Source organism: Rhinatrema bivittatum, chromosome 4 (genome assembly GCF_901001135.1).
Source record: "Rhinatrema bivittatum chromosome 4, aRhiBiv1.1, whole genome shotgun sequence".
NCBI classification, from domain to species: Eukaryota; Metazoa; Chordata; class Amphibia; order Gymnophiona; family Rhinatrematidae; genus Rhinatrema; species Rhinatrema bivittatum.
Window position 1 is genome coordinate 218,575,765 of NC_042618.1, and position 16,554 is coordinate 218,592,318.

The window sequence follows — 16,554 nt, forward strand, 5'->3', positions numbered from 1 at the left end:
ATTTTCAGCCCTGGCGGAGCAAGGAGTCCCATCGGCCGCGGGGGTTGACATTCTTCTTCATTTCTCTGCTGCTCATTCCTCTTCATTCTTCTTCATTTCTCTGCTGCTCATTCCTCAGGCCGCGCCTCTCTTCTGTTCTTCGGGCCGACGCTGACCACACTAGCATGGTCTCTTCTTCCCGTGCACGCACCCGCTGCTCACCACTTCCTCTTCCAGGCCGCGAGGGGGACGGGAAGAAGAGACAATGCCGGTGCCGCTGACTCCACCTGTTCTGCCACGTTCTGCCCGGACTGACAGCATTTTAAGTCCGGGTGGAGGAGGACCGGGGAACAGCTGGGTCAGCGGGGGACCGGGAAGTGTGGCGACACACCTGCGTGTTCTTGGCAACACACTGGTTGAGAACCACTGCTCTAGTGTATGCAAATGTATGTCACTGTGAGCTGAAGAGTTGGGGAAGCCCTGCTCTGAAAGGAGATGTCTATTTCCTGCTCAGATTTGGTTAGCTGGCAGCTTCTAGGCGCTGGAGATGCAGTCCGCACAATTTACTTACAGGTAGTTCTCTCCAGTTATAGATTGGTGCTTCTAGAGGTGGGACAGCATAAATGTTTGCATTTCCTCTGACATGAGGGTGGTGGTTGATAAAGGTCAGGTAATTTTTACAATCTGAGAAGCAGAATAAAAAAGAAAGAAAAAATGGCAATAGAAATAATGCAATTATTTTTTGTTAGCTGTTCATCACTGAACCTATTTTTATATATCTATATATATATACTGTATACTATATATATATATATGTATAGTATATGTAGTATTTATTTATTTTATTCCTTTATTCACATTTATATGCCGCTGATACCGAGGCCTACAGCAGCTTACAAAATAAACATACACAATAAATCAGCATTAAAACAATAGGACCAATATACACATTCAAACAGCATATCAAAACCAGATAAACAAAAAATTATAAGATTATGAAATAAAATAAAACAGAGCCTGATAAAATCAAGAATCAGATAAAAATATCTAGAGTTATGATCTCTTTTACCTGCCTCCTAGTGTAAGAAATCTGTGAGTGAGTGAGTGAGAGAGAGAGAGAGAGAACCTAGCCATAATGTCCTTGCCCTACATAGGTAATTATATCTCTATGGGAGGCCCACCTAGTAACTCGAGGTGAGGTTTAGATATTGGGGTTAGGGGCCACTTTGACATTCAAAGTGAGACGTACGAACAGAACAGTGGTCTCTTGTGAAGATTTGATGACCTTCGGAGTGAGGAAACTCCCCCAAAGATGAGATTTGTGCAATGTTCTCTCAACCTAGCTTGATATTACCCAGGTTGAGAGTCCATCAAGCTAGGTTGAGAGAACATTGCACAAATCTCATCTTTGAGTGAGTTTCCTCACTCCGAAGGTCATCAAATCTTCACAAGAGAGCACTGTTCTGTTCGTATGTCTCATTTTGAATGTCAAAGTGGCCCCTAACCCCCTACCCTAAGATCTAAACCTCACTTCGAGTTACTAGGTGGGCCTCCCATAGAGATATAAATACCTATGTAGGCCAAGGGTATTACAGCTAGGCTTTCTCTCACTCTCCCCCCCCAATGGCCCCAATAGCTAGGCTTGTTTTGCAGGACCTTAAAACTACTATACATAGTCCCCCCTGTGGTTGCATGCAGGAATTACCACAATTCTGATACTTAATCAATCCAGGCCCAAGTTGTTAGGATTTTCTTTGCTTTAAGCACTGGGCAGAATTAAAAGATGTACACAGAGCTGTTAAATTTACATCCCAAAGCTATATGGTATTTATAATCCCTGAATCTATCCACTGAAATCAATGCTGCAGGTCCCATTATGCACAAGGGAGAGAGAGAGAGAAAAAAAGAAAGAGAGAGACTGTAGAGACCAATATGTAAGTTTACTATTTATACCACTGTAAGAGGGGGCACTTATAACTCGGGGTGAGGTTTGGGGTATGTTTGGGGGGCAGGCAGTTTTACATACACATTCAGAGGTACGAACAGCAAAGTTGACATCACTGAAGAGTTTCAATCAAGCTAGGTAGAGAGAGTACATTGTACAAATCCTCTTTTACCTTTCATTACTCCAAATGACAGAAAATCTTCAGTGATGTCAATTTTGCTATTCGTACCTCTGACTGTGTATGTAAAACTGCCCCCAACCCCCCCCCCCCCCAAAATCTTCACCCTGAGTTAAAAGTGCCCTGTCTTAAAGTGGTATAAATAGAAAACTTAAATCTCTATCCCTATATAGTCTTTCTCCCTCTCCCCTCCACCAGCCTGTGTAAGAAAAACCTTTTTGGTCAGTAAGGCACTTGTGGTGGATTAATCAGTATGCAATGCGAAAAAATAGCGCTGGTATGATAAATGTATTGGGGCACATTTTCAAAGCCCTACGCACATAAATCCATAGGATTTACACGCGTGGGGGGGGGGGGTTTTACACGCACCGGGCCTATTTTATAAAGGCCCAGTGACGCACGTAAAGCCCTGGGATGCATCTAAGTCCCGGGGCTTCGAAAAAGGGGTGGAGCAGTCCGGGGGGGGGGGGGGGGGCAGGGCAGGGCCAGAGGCCTCCGGCACAGCAGCCATTTGCCGCTGTGTTGGAGGATCGCGTGCCGGCAGGTTGCCAGCGCACGAACTTGAGCCTGCCCAGAGGCAGGAGCAAGAGGTAAGTTAAAGAAATGGGGGAGGGGTTTAGAATAGGGCTAGGGGGTGGGCAGGTTAGGGGAAGGGGTAGGAAGGATAGAGTAGGGGGAAGGGAAGTTCCCTCATAGGCCGCTCCTAAATTGGAGTGGCCTGGGAGGGAACGGGTGAAGGCCGTGGGTATCGGCGCACGCAAGGTGCACTAGTGTTCACCCCCTTGCGCGCACCGATCCCCGATTTTATAACATGCTCGTACCTGCGCGCGCATGTTATAAAATCGGGCGTCCATGTGTGCGCGCCAGGTAGCACACGCACATGGACGCCCGCGCGCATCTTTTAAAATTTACCCCTTTGTGCGTTGTAGAAATTACCTATGCGATGTGGGAGCAGAGAAATTTGCCTAACCATGCCCCCCTTTTTATCACGGGTACTATTTCTGCTATATTTATAGCATTTTAATGAATCTAGGCCTAAGGCAGATGTTTATTTATTTATTTATTTATTTAAACATTTTTATATACCGGCATTAGTTGTGGACATCATGCCGGTTTACAGTAAACAGGTTAAGCTTGGAAATTACATTTTACGAGGGAAATCAAAACTGGGAAAGGGGGTAACAAGAGGTAGCTGAGAAAAGACAGGATGTTGAAAGATATAGGGCTTGATGTAATAATAGCCTCACCCAGTGATAAATTGTGAGCCACACAGAGAGCCTAGCACATGTGTAAGTCCCAAATCAGGAAATCAGGTAAACAATAGCATATCAGATCCTAATGATTCTTGTCTACAGTTATAAGCAAGGTACCACATAAAACCGTGCTATATTTAGAATTCATGTTTTATTTGTAAGCATTAAAATTTGGGGAGCAAACAGGACTATTTGTCCATGCCAGTATACCACATGAATTAAGAGAATTCCAAGACTTTTATGAGGATATGAAAGTTTGAAGGTTGAATTTTTATGAACTCTTTGGAAGGTTTTTTGTGCCATAATTATATTTTGTATGATGGAGGATTTTATTTACAACTCTGAGGGACAGCAATTGTGGGCCACCTGTCCCCCTCACATATTCTACTTTATTTTCAAGGGCTGTGGGGAGATGTTTTGATTTTCTGAACAACTATGGATTTGTTATACTGTTCAATAAATAATGTACAAGGGAGATAAAAGTGTCTACAAAATCAAACCATGCACTCAAATAGTAGATACAAGACGTCCCTAATCATTTCACTTGTCACCAAAGTAGGATCCAAAATTTCTATAGTTCACATGAATAAATGTTTAATTAAGTACTGTTATACCGTTGGCATTTTATATACTGTATTTGGCATGAGCCCATAGATTCCTTGAAACAATTTTCTATTATTCTTAATATCAATGAAACAAATTTAAATTGTATATCGGATCTCCCTACCACCCAGATAGTATTAGTTTTCTGAAGTTCACTAAAGACAAGACTAATTGACTTGTAATCATGTTTACCTGGCACATACTGGTGCATACTGTGCTCCTGCAACACTTCAAAGGCATCTTCAAAAGCTTGACCCAATATGTCTTGTTCAGTACAACCCTGCAAGGTAACAAGAACATATTTTCCCAATTCTAATATCCATGACATGTTCCAATATATCTCTTTTAACTGCTTAACTGCATGCCTAATGCTTTACTTCTCCAAAGGGACTCAGTTCTATTTGGGATTTACAGTGATCAAAAATTCTATCTGTTAAAAGCTGGCTCTGTTTTCAGCCCTCTACATACCTAAATAATTCAATATTACAATTTTAAGATATTTTCAGGGGGGAACATCAGGCAATATTGCACTTTTTTGGAAGCAAGAAAATGCATTCTAAAATCCTTGGATTCCAGGGCCGGTGCTTCTATTAGGCAGCCTAGGCAGTTGCCTAGAGGGTCAAAATTTTGAGGGGAAGCAAAATCGAGCCAGGGTTGTGGCCCAGAAAAATGCTATTGCCAAAGCCAATATCGCCAAAGCGTGCTGTGCTGGAGCTGCCACCAATGGGGATGGGAGTGCATGACCTAGGGCGCCGAATACTCTTGCACAGGCCACGCTGACTTCAGAGCTCCCAGTGTGAAACTTCTTGTGTAGTTCATGATGATAATTTTGAACACAGTTTCATAATCTTAAATTGCTGATTAGTTTTCCCTTCACTCTATTTAGAGCGTGAATTTATAGTTTCACAATTGACTCGGTGGATTAAGTTCCAACTCTTTCTTATAGCTTATTATAAATCATTTCTACAATACTCTGTAACAATTCCGAGAAAGGTAAAAATAAATTCTCATTTTTAGAAAAATAAGGCTAAAAATTCCATCAACAGCCTTAAAAGGCAACATGATTGCATCTGTATATGCAGCAAATACCCCTTAATTGGAGATTTCCAAGCTCTATTTATCACATATTAGGCCCAGGAAACATTTGAAACCATTTCCAAATCTTGGTTTAATTCTCAATCTCTACACATGCATATCATAAATACACGATTTTCTTTTATTTTAAGTAGGAAAAATGCAAAAGAATTGGATATAGTTAGCAAAGATTTATAATATTCACAGTTAGAAGGAATTATCGATTTAACAGCAAGATACATTAAAGTGGTAAGAAACTTCAAAGAAGCAAGAATGGTTTCAGGCACAATACTGGCACCAGTCCTACCAATGTACATTATTTTATATTAGTTATAAATGGCATTATCATTAAGTTATGGTGGTTGGTAAGAATGCATAAAATGTGGTGCTGATTATAACCTTTATAAATGTTTGCACTAACATATGAATGAACTGAAAAACATTTCAGATGTGAAAAGATTCTCTAAACCACAAGGTTGTAGATAAAAATAAAAAAATGATGGTTGTTTCTCATTGATTGTTCTGCTTTCAGGTCTATGAAGAAAATGTCTTCAATGGGATAAGCTATGTCAGAAGCCACTAGTTGTGGTCAGACAAATACCGAGAGACCTCAGATGCCTGTGGCTATTAAATGCATGCCTTCACCTCAACACCTGCCTCATATATATACACACACCCACGTCTCTGCCTCTGCCTTAAGGCCTATACATCATTGGGTGGCTTCTTCTGTTATCTCCTGCTCTAAGACTGTCTCAGGAGAAATGACAGTGCCTGGAACCTAAGGGCCAGATTTTTGTATCTACGCGCTGGCGTAGATTTGTGCGCGCAACCCGCTCCCCCCCCCCCCCCCCCACCTTCCCCTCCCTTCCCCTATCTAACCTGTCCCCCAGCCCTACTTAAATCCCCCCCACCTTTATATTTTTATTTACGTAGGTTGTGCACGCCAGCCGAGTGCCAGCACGCGATCCCCCGGCAAGGCTGCTGTGCTGGAGGCCTCGGTCCCGCCCCACCCACTCCCCGCCCTTTTTTCAAGCCCCAGGACATAACGCGCATCCCGGGGCTTGCGCGCCTCACTGGGCCTATGCAAAATAGGCTCGGCGCGCGCAGGAGGGGTTTAAAAGGGTTACGCGCATATATTACGCGTGTAACCCTTTTAAAATCCGCCCCTTATTGTCTTCCCTGGAGCACAGACTATTTCTTCGGCGGAATCCTCCTTTGCCACCTATGAAAGCCTGTCCTGTTTCTAAAGTTCCAAAGGAAAAATGAAGTCATCTATATGTGGAGGGGACCTCAATTATATCTAGATGCTGTCGCCTCTCAGCTACAATCACATTATAGAGCCATTGGTATTAAGAGCAGTAATGGGAAATTTACAATTACCTTCAGAAGCTATTCCATCTATAGCTAAGATTTTCTTTGTGATACCCAGTAAGAAAAAGGATAATGTTTTGCAAAACAGAGTTCCACAATTACAAACTGTGAGTAATCTTACAGATTTTTTGGAACAAACAATAGGGCCGATGCAGTAAACTGCGCGGGAGAGCGGGCGCTCCGAGGCGAGCACCCGCTCTCCCGATGCGCGCCCAGGCCACTCACCTGGGCACGTGATTCACTATGCAAATGAGGGCCCGCGCTAATAAGGAGGTGCTAGGGACACTAGCCCTCCCTTACACCTCCTTATTGGCAGAAGTGGCAGCTGTCAGCGGGTTTGTCAGCCGATGCTTAATTTTACCGGCGTTGGTTGTCGAACCCGCTGACAGCCACGGGTTTGGAAAATGGACACTGGCAAAATTGAGCATCTGTTTTCCAACCTGCGGGCCATGGGCAGATTTTTAAATTTTTTTTTATTTTTGGGGCCGCCGACTTAATAGCGCTATGATATTAAGTTGGAGGGTATTCAGAAAAGCAGTGCGGCTAACGGTGCGCTCAGCCGAGTGCACCATATTGCATCGGCCCAAATGGAAGAACAAGTGGAATGTTGTGGAACTCTTTGCATAAGATTTGTCCATGCTGTAGACAGAGATAAAATATTAAAGTTATCTCTCCGGAACAGAGATAAATCTTATCTTGGACAAAAAAATCTGGATTTTTCCAGACATAACCAGAGCTGCACAATTACATAGAAAAAATTTTCTTCAGATGAGCCAGGAGGTTAATGATCTTGGCGCTCAGATAATAATCTATTACCCCAGTAAATGTGTAGTTAAATACAACAGCGAGAGATTTGTGTTTTTCCATCCGCCCGAGTTACATAAATTTCTTGATGCACATTCCCCCAAATGATGCCACCTCACCTTGATCATGGGAAAAGGAAAAGAATGTCTTTAACCTTCTAATGCCTTATATTTACTTTACTTGCTCTATTTTTTAAATCTGGATCTCCCTATTTCCTCATAACGGGTATATTACTTTAAGTTGAAATGTATTGGCTTAGGGTTTGTTCTTCTTGAGTATATATTGAGTCTAATGTATTTTGAATTTGCCAACATATACCATGCATATTGACTGTAATAACTTTACCTATTCATTGACAAGCTGTAATTGATGTCTATTTTGTTTAAAAAGCATTAAAAAAAAAGATCAATAATGGGGAATTGCAGGACTCTTCCCCTAGATTGGTTCCAGTCACTTCACCTGACTTTCAGAAAAATAGACTGGGTTTGTTACACAAACACACCTCCTTGGAGAATTTGGGACAGTCATTATCAAGAGCTGAATCCATATAAGAGGGATGTGTATCACGATTTTGAACATTTTCTGTTGATACAGTGGTTAAACTTGAATTTCATAGTTTTTATTTGGAAAATCATGCTGCTCAGTTAAAAACTTTTTTTTTTTTGCAAGTTTCTGACTTACAGATCCTTAATATTTTGATTAAAGATAATAGTTCCCTTCATTCTAGGGTAGAATCTCTTGAGAATATTTCTAGGTATAAGAATTAACGGTTTTTAAATTTTTCCTAGAAAAAATGTAGAGACACTGTATGAAATAATTAGAAAAAATTTGGTTGAATATTTCAAGGTTGTACCCCAGAATATTCCATCAGTTTGAAGAGTGTAGTATATTCCTTCATGGCATCACTCTACCCAGTTGTAGGAAGGGAATCCTGATCAGTTGGTTTCAATTGATAGTCTTGACATAACTACCTTGTTGGAAACAACGCAAGATGAAATTCTAGTTAGAGAAAACATGATTATAACTTTTCCTCAAGTTGGACAGAGATTTTTTAAGAATAGGCTTCTTCTTTTTTTTTTTTATAGATAAGTTACATGTTTTTCCTGATTTTTATAAACAAACTTAGAACATAAGAAAAGCTTTTTTTGATTTAAAATCTCAGCTACTGAGTATAGAGCATCTTTTCTCTTCAATTTCCTTCTAAATGTGTTGTGAATTAGGGTAATAAATGTATTTTTTAATGAGGTATCTTAACTGGAAAGATTTTTAGTTGATAAAAGTACTTTTTAGATGTCCCAAATCAGGTGCTGAGTTTGTAATTTGAGGATGAATCCAAATTATTAATTAAATGATTTGCAATTGCTCATCCTTTTGTCTTGCAACCCTCCATTTATGGATGAGGTCAATCCGTTTGTTTTGTTGCTGGTTGAAATATTTGTTTTAATTCCTTACTCATGTGTTGATATTTCCTCTAACTACATTCATTTCTTTTTGTAGTTTTGAATTTTTTTTTTTTTATAAAAAGACATTTTAAAAATAAATAAATAAATAAATAAAAATCACTAACCCAAAGAGTTAACAAGTTAAGAGGGAACAATGACCATCCCCACCAAACAAAAAATAATTAAAAAGATGATCCTGCAACAAATTAACAATGGCTTCTATTCTGTCCTGGAACTCTACTGATCCATGTAAATAACCCACCATGAGTATATAATGGGTATACATTTTTTCTAGTGTTACAAAATATTTTGGCCAGAACAAAGGATATGCAGTTTTGGTCCCATAGAGGCTTACTCCTGAGCATTTGCTTTTGCACACTGTAAATTTCACAGGCTGACATACAATGTTTTAGTTTTTGCTTCCTTGCTTTAAAATTATCATTTGACAATGGCTTAAATTAAATAGCTGCCAAGCATTACATATTGTAATGCTACCAACCATAAAAAAAATCATAGTATCATTATTGAAAAACAAAATTCAAATAGTATTTACAAATATTATGTGGATCCTATGAAACAAAAAAGTTATTGCTATTGCCTAACTATGTTTTTCAAAGCAGTAATACCCCTTCAGTCAGACATTGTCAATAGCAAATTATCAAATAAGTTACATGACAAAGAATAAAAGATATAATATAATGTGAACTTACCATCATTTGTATGTTAAAACAATAAGCCTGCAAAATACAATATTAGATTAAAGTTGCTTTCATATACAGAAAGAAGACATATAGCTAATAGTACCACTTATGAATTTAACAAATTTGACATTTGTCATGTTTTCTTGAAGACATTTCTAGTGTAAATTCAACTACAATCTGCAATAAACCATTTCTAATAAGTTATGAAATATCTTAATAATTTATCAATGATATGTAAGGGGAAAAGTCTATATTTTTCAAGTGCCATTTAGAATATTTATCATGATATTTGTAATTCTGAATTTAAAAAATTAACATAAGTAATTATTATTGCGCATGTTAAACCCTCCTTACCTTCGATCCCAGTTTCTGAAAGAAAGCATCAAAGTGACTCGCTGGCAGGTATTTAAGTTCTTCTCATTTTCATACGTCACTGAAACGTAAAAATCATTTTTATTCTACTAGGCACTTAACACATGTAATAACTGTCATCCCTTTAAGCAAATGAGTTAGTTTTAAAAACATTGGGTTAAAGTCAAATTTGCAGCCAGCCTGTTAGTATATGTAAAGGATGTGCATACAGTACATAAAAATTATATTCTCTGTCAACATTTAACTTGGCAAATGCATGTGGAGCAACAAATGTCTATTCAGAGTTCACATCTTGCTATTTAAAATCTTTAAAGAAAATCTTGCACCTATTCTTCGTAAATATACATTTCTCACAACTTTACAACATAATTTCTGCCATGCATTTAATGCATTAGAATAGAAAGATTTTGTGCATAGACCTACAGTAGATGTCTTCAAGCTCTAGTTCTGAAAACTGCAAGTAGTTCTGGTTTTCAGAGTAACCAAAAACGTATATATACACCACAGTATAGAGCCATTTCTATGCATTTAATGTTGTGACTTTTGAATAGTGATATTCTGAAAGTCAGACCTGCTTGTGGCCCTAGGGCACTTACTATAGATTAGGCAATGGGTGGCTTACTTGTGATGCTTATGGCAAGGGAGAATTATGTGGATGAAATTATTGCATGAAGCCGCCTTTAAAAGTCTGATTTTTCATCTAACTGCATATGACACACACAAAATAATGGGTTTTATAAGATCAGGAAAACTTCTCAGGAGTAGGCATGTACTGTCTGAGTTCATAACCTTGATCTCCTGCTACATCTTCAACTTTATCATGTGTGTTTCCCTTGCCTGATTAGTTAGTCAGTTCATTATTTTATTGCTCTTAAAGCCTCTGCCATGACAGGAATAAAATGCAATGAGTACGTTAACAACAAGAGAACTAAAAATGTATTGATGGATTTAGAAATGGAGTTGGAATTTGTGGCACTTGAATGGAAGGGAACCGTTCATGTACTACAGCATCTTTGATGAAATAGCAGGTAAATATCACAATCTGCAAAGACTCCAGTTTTCTGCTGGTTTGATAATGCTGCTGCTATTACTACAACGTATTGTTTCTTTAGCGCTACTAGGACGTATGCAACGCTGTGATGCTGCTGGAATTCCAAATTAAAGCCAACATGTGAAAGAAAATTCCTTTACTATGGACCCTGCCACGAAGTGCAAAGTCCTATGTCCTCCCTATTGGGTAAAACGACTCATGGAGATTCAGGTTCCTTTCTCAAGAAATCAAATCATCCCCCACTACTTTTTTGGTTTTCTTTTAACATCAATACTAAAACAGCAGACCCCAAAACTCACCTTACAAGCTGAAGTGACATTGTATTTAGTTTTAAACTATTGATTACGCAGTCTCACAGCAGCAAACATTACAAAGAGGAGGATCTCTGCATATGGCAAATATTCTTGTAAGGTGCTTGCTGAGGTTTAGAATTAACATGTGGATTCCTTTCAACAAGCAAATTGCATTTCTTAGTCTACTGTGGTTTGTCAAAATGAAAAGATGTAGTACAATTACATTTTAAATGTAGAGGATTAGATTTTTTTTTTAGTAGAATGTACATTAAATCAATATATTTTTCTACATCTGTTATAAATATGTATGTGTATAGAGATACATTGACAAAAATAAATGAAATATAATAAAAAATATAATGTAAATTTAACCATCATTTGCATTTTAAAACTAAACTTTCAAAAAAATTAGATTATATTTTTCTCTCTATATTTATAAATTTCTATGATTACATTTTTTATTTGTAACTGTCACAAATAACTTTAAAGAAATCCTTACAAACGTTAACCGCAATGTCAGATTTCAAATCCGATTTCTCAGCACTTACCAAGGAAAGAAAGTTCACTGTGTCAGAATGAAGCTATTTCATGAATAACATAACAGACTAAATTGCCACAATGCTCCACTCAAAGGAAGCTTGGCTTTTGGGGAAGTTTAACTTCTGGGGATTTTTAAAAGTAGTAGCACTATGATTTGCATGCTGGATTAAGTCCATAAAACTACAGGACATGAATGTGCTGTGGAAATTTGCTTCTAGTTGATTCTGAGTCAATTAAATATGCAGTGAGGACAATTACTCTAGCCTTCTGATATTTTACTGTTGATCCTCACCTGCGTGTACCATCAGAATGTTATCTGAGTGTTTGTTTGCTACTGTGGGACCTCCTTATGACAAATAGACTCTGAATGAACAAATCAGATTATTATAACATGAGATTTTTCTGTCAGAATAATAACAAATAATACTTCACCTAGTCATTCCCAAAGCTGATCCAAAATCCACGATCTCTTAACATCCTATGGGTAGATGATTGGAGTTTTGCAATTCCATCTTGTGATTCATAGATGACTAGGAGAGTGTAGGGCATCTATCCTCCAACCCAAGCTGTCCACAGTTCAAGTCCTATAATAGCCGGACTTCACAGCACCAATCTGTAAGGAAAATGCTTGAAATAGCATTGCAGTGTTTGGATGTAAGACATTAGGGAAGGGGGGAGAGTCTTTTTTTCTGCTATCACTACTGTGTTACTAATAGTGATTCGCAGATCTTGCATGTTTTATAATACCACAAATTATGTTGGGAAGTGTTGTTTTTTTTTTTTTTTTAAATATATGACTGATTTACTGAGTAAGAGGCCTTTTTAGATATGTTTATCCTCGGATTTTACACAGCACCATACCCAGGGCACCTCACAACCATTTAAAGCAAATAAAACCTATTGCATGTTCTAGATGAACTGAGAACGGAACAATAAACTGTGTTGGGTAAGAGTATAGTGATAGGAGTATACTACCGTCCACCTGGACAAAATGGTCAGACAGATGATGAAATGCTAGGAGAAATCAGGGATGCTAACCAATTTGGCAGTGCAATAATAATGCAAGATTTCAACCTGAAGCAAACCTGAAGCAGAAATCAACCTGAAGCAACACATATCTATAAAAGTAAGAGAAGGCTACGCAAAACTTATGGTCCTCAGAAGATTGAAACCATTACTCACACCTGCCCACTTCAGAACAGTATTGCAAACACTTATCTTTTCCAGCACTGACTACTGCAATGCACTCTTACTAGGACTCCCAAGCACATCGATAAGACCACTCCAGATACTTCAAAATACTGCAGCCAGAATACTGATGGGAAAAAAGAGGAGGGACCATATAACCGAAACTCTAGCAGACTTACATTGGCTACCCATCGAATACAGGATAAAATACAAGGCCTTATGCACCATACACAAACTAATATATGATAAAGAAGCAGACTGGCTAAACACAGCCTTACGAGTACACGTTCCACAAAGAAACCTCCGCTCAGCAACAAAGCACTACTAACAATCCCTTCAGTAAAGTCAGCAAAATTAACCCAAGTGAGAGAAAGGGCTTTATCATTGGCTGGGCCCATACTATGGAACACGATGCCCCCCGAACTCAGATTACAGAATACTCTCAAAACTTTTAAGAAAAATTTAAAAACATGGCTCTTTAAAAAAGCCTTCACTAAAGAGTGTGGAGGGTAGAGAATGAAAGTACAGAGTAATGCAGATGAGAATGAATTTACTCAATCCTACATTTAAGAAGTAATATCTCAAAGAGATAGTATCTCAGTAATATACCTGGACTTGACCAACATTTCTCAAATAATGATTTTATTTATGAAATTGTAACTGAACTTTATTGGCACCTGTTAGAATGTACGATATCCTACATTTACTTATCTTAGTCTATGTGCCTATTTGTAAACCGTTGCGATGGTATATAACTTAGCGACGGTATAGAAAAGTTTTTAAATAAATAAAATAAAATAAATTGACTGGGTAAATGTAACAGGCTTTTCTGGATTAAAATTTTTGTCACCTCCTGTCCCTTCCAGCCCTCTAGCCTACATAAATTAATAATTTCTGTAACCCTGCTAAACCCTTTGTAATGCAGTATAAAACCACCCTGTAGACCATGTAATCTCATTCAGCCCCTTTTTAATTTGATTGTAATTTGTTAATCTTGTTACCTCTATCTCCTTCTCTCCTTCATTTATTTTGTTCAGGTTTCGCTGTTCGGACCTCTATCAGTTGTCCTCCCCCCATCCTCTGTTAATTGTACTTTCCACCTTTTGTTATTATGTGAACCGATATGATGTGTACTTTAATGTCGGATTAGAAAAGCTGTTAAATAAATAAATAAATAAAATAAATAAACATCAGGACTTGCTAGAGACATAAAGTTCCTGGATGTAATAAATGACTGCTTCATTGAGCAATTGGTTCAGGAACCAACAAGAGAGGGAGCTATTTTAGATTTAATTCTTAGTGGAACACAAGATTTGGTGAGAGAGGTAACAGTTGTAGGGCCACTTGGCAACAGTTTTTTTCTAACTATTTTCATTTTATCAAAATTTCCCTTTTGAAAGTTTAGTGTTAGAGCTGTAGATTTACTTATTGTCCCCCTTCCAGGTATTAGTTTAAATTTGATCATGTTATGATCACTTGGCAACCAAAATGATAAAGGGGATAGAACAGCTCCCCTATGAGGAAAGGCTGAAGAGGTTAGGGCTGTTCAGCTTGGAGAAGAGACGGCTGAGGGGGGATATGATAGAGGTCTTTAAAATCATGAGAGGTCTTGAATGAGTAGATGTAAATCGGTTATTTACACTTTCGAATAATAGAAGGACTAGGGGGCATTCCATGAAATTAGTAAGTAGCAGATTTAAGACTAATTGGAGAAAATTCTTTTTCACTCAACGCACAATAAAGCTCTGGAATTTGTTGCCAGAGGATGTGGTTAGTGCAGTTAGTGTAGCTGGGTTCAAAAAAGGTTTGGATAAATTCTTGGAGGAGAAGTCCATTAACGGCTATTAATCAAATTTACTTAGGGAATAGCCACTGCTATTAATTGCATCAGTGGCATGGGATCTTCTTAGTGTTTGGGTAATTGCCAGGTTCTTGTGGCCTGGTTTGACCTCTGTTGGAAACAGGATGCTGGGCTTGATGGACCCTTGGTCTGACCCAGCATGGCAATTTCTTATGTTCTTATGAGGCCAGGCATTAGGGCAGGACAGTTTGTAGAGGTGGCTTTTGAGATTTTTCCCAGAACATCATTAGATTGATGGCTTCTTGGACATTGGGTGGAAGCTTGGATCCATCAGGAAGGTGCGAGGAAAGAGAGAGCCCAAAACCAGGAGGCAACTTGTTTGAAGGGACAACAGTCATGTTGTGGTTATGATCAAGACAAGCTTTTGAAAAGTACATAGGCAACCATATATTATTTTTTTGTTTTTTATTTTTACTGTTTGCCCTTTTTTAATGTTTGAACTATTTATTGAGAAATTACATCAATACAGGTACAAAAGAACATAGCGCGCATGCCACATCAAAATACAATAAGAACATTTTTCAATTTTCTCCCACATTATAGTTGAAAATACCACAGGATCCAAACAACAACAACCAATCCCAGCGCCTCCCGCCTCCCAGCCCCTCAGTCTCTCTCAAATCAACATCCTATAATAATACTCAAAAAGATTATTGACAATTCAGGAAAGGGAGAACAAAGATAGTAAGATTAATCTCAAAGGGATGAAATGAACTTGGCCCAGGTCCACTGAAATTGAATGAATATTAAACAGTCTCACAATTGGAGATCATTTAACACAGGGCTATGCACTCTGAGGGGCAGTATCTGAAGATAAGCATTCCAGATCTCTAGAAAATTACGCTTGCTCTTAAAAGATGGTCCAGTTGCCGTTTTTTCCATTAACATGAAATCATGAAAGGCATTCCTCCAGAACCATATAGAAGGAGCCTCTTCTGATTTCCACACTGTGTGAATATTCTTTTTCCCTTATGAAGATGTAATCTATTACCCCTGCCTTGGATTTGGAAGGATGCAGAGTCAGCCCCCTCTGGGGGGAACAAAAAAAACATTTTGCCCACTAATAAGTTCAAGAAAATCTGTAATCCTATCCTAAAATTTACCTATTTCAATACAGGTCCACAATACATGACCTGAAGTTCCCCTAGATATCTTACACTTCAGACATATATCAGTAGCCATATGTCCAGATTGGTAGGCCTTAGCTGGAGATATATAAACCTATTTTAAAAAACTTATACTGCATTTCCCACAGCCCTGCATTGGAGAGAATAGTTTTAATGTGTTTGAAACTAACCTGCATTTGGATATTTGTAAGTGTCAGTGGCAAGTCTCTTTTCTACATATCAAGCAACGGGCCAGAGATCGAGGAGGGACGAAGGACTAGTGTTGATTGAGGACAGGAAGATGTTATCCTTTCAGGCCCCTCAGCAGACTGACAGCAAAAGATTATTTCACCTATCTGCAGCTTAGACACCTGTTGCCAGACTGGGAGACTCTCATTTAATGGATGTCTTCTGTATTCAGCTAGATTTTTCAAGTTGAAGAATATGAAAGGGTGAGGATTTCTGTTTGCTCTTTATTTTATTTTTTTTACAATTTGTAGATTGTCAGCCTATGTGTATGGCATTTGAGTGTGAAGACTGGCACCCATATATCTATAAGCTACCATCACGGAGACTGAAAATGTTCATAAATACTGTGGAGGTTTAGGTAGACGAGTGTTTTGCAGAATTTCTCTGGCATGTCTTTGCACCAAGGATGGGCAAAACAATTCTCTCACCTCACAGCTGGAGCCAGGTTTGCCATTAGGCGCACCAGACCCAAGTCAAAGGGTGCCACCCACCTCTGCTGCTCCACTTCTTTCCCACACTGCGCCTTGCCAGCTCGGGCCCTCTT

The 16,554-nt window shown here is 38.6% G+C and overlaps 1 protein-coding gene across 2 annotated transcripts in view; it reads right to left on the bottom strand.

Moving 5' to 3' along the window:
- Nucleotides 1-16,554, bottom strand: part of SPIC (Spi-C transcription factor) — a 130,459-nt gene that overhangs the window by 14,656 nt on the left and 99,249 nt on the right. Inside the window, exons 2-6 of one of the 2 annotated variants that reach the window (XM_029599715.1) lie at nucleotides 12,039-12,219; nucleotides 9,705-9,783; nucleotides 9,360-9,386; nucleotides 4,151-4,238; nucleotides 551-663 (exon numbers count right to left, since the gene is read on the bottom strand). In XM_029599715.1, coding sequence (XP_029455575.1) covers nucleotides 551-663; nucleotides 4,151-4,238; nucleotides 9,360-9,365 — 207 coding nt within the window. In that variant the 5' untranslated portion in view covers nucleotides 9,366-9,386; nucleotides 9,705-9,783; nucleotides 12,039-12,219. Of the gene's footprint in view, nucleotides 1-550; nucleotides 664-4,150; nucleotides 4,239-9,359; nucleotides 9,387-9,704; nucleotides 9,784-11,614; nucleotides 11,655-12,038; nucleotides 12,220-16,554 lie in introns of those variants that run through there. The other variant, XM_029599717.1, reaches the window with a different exon arrangement.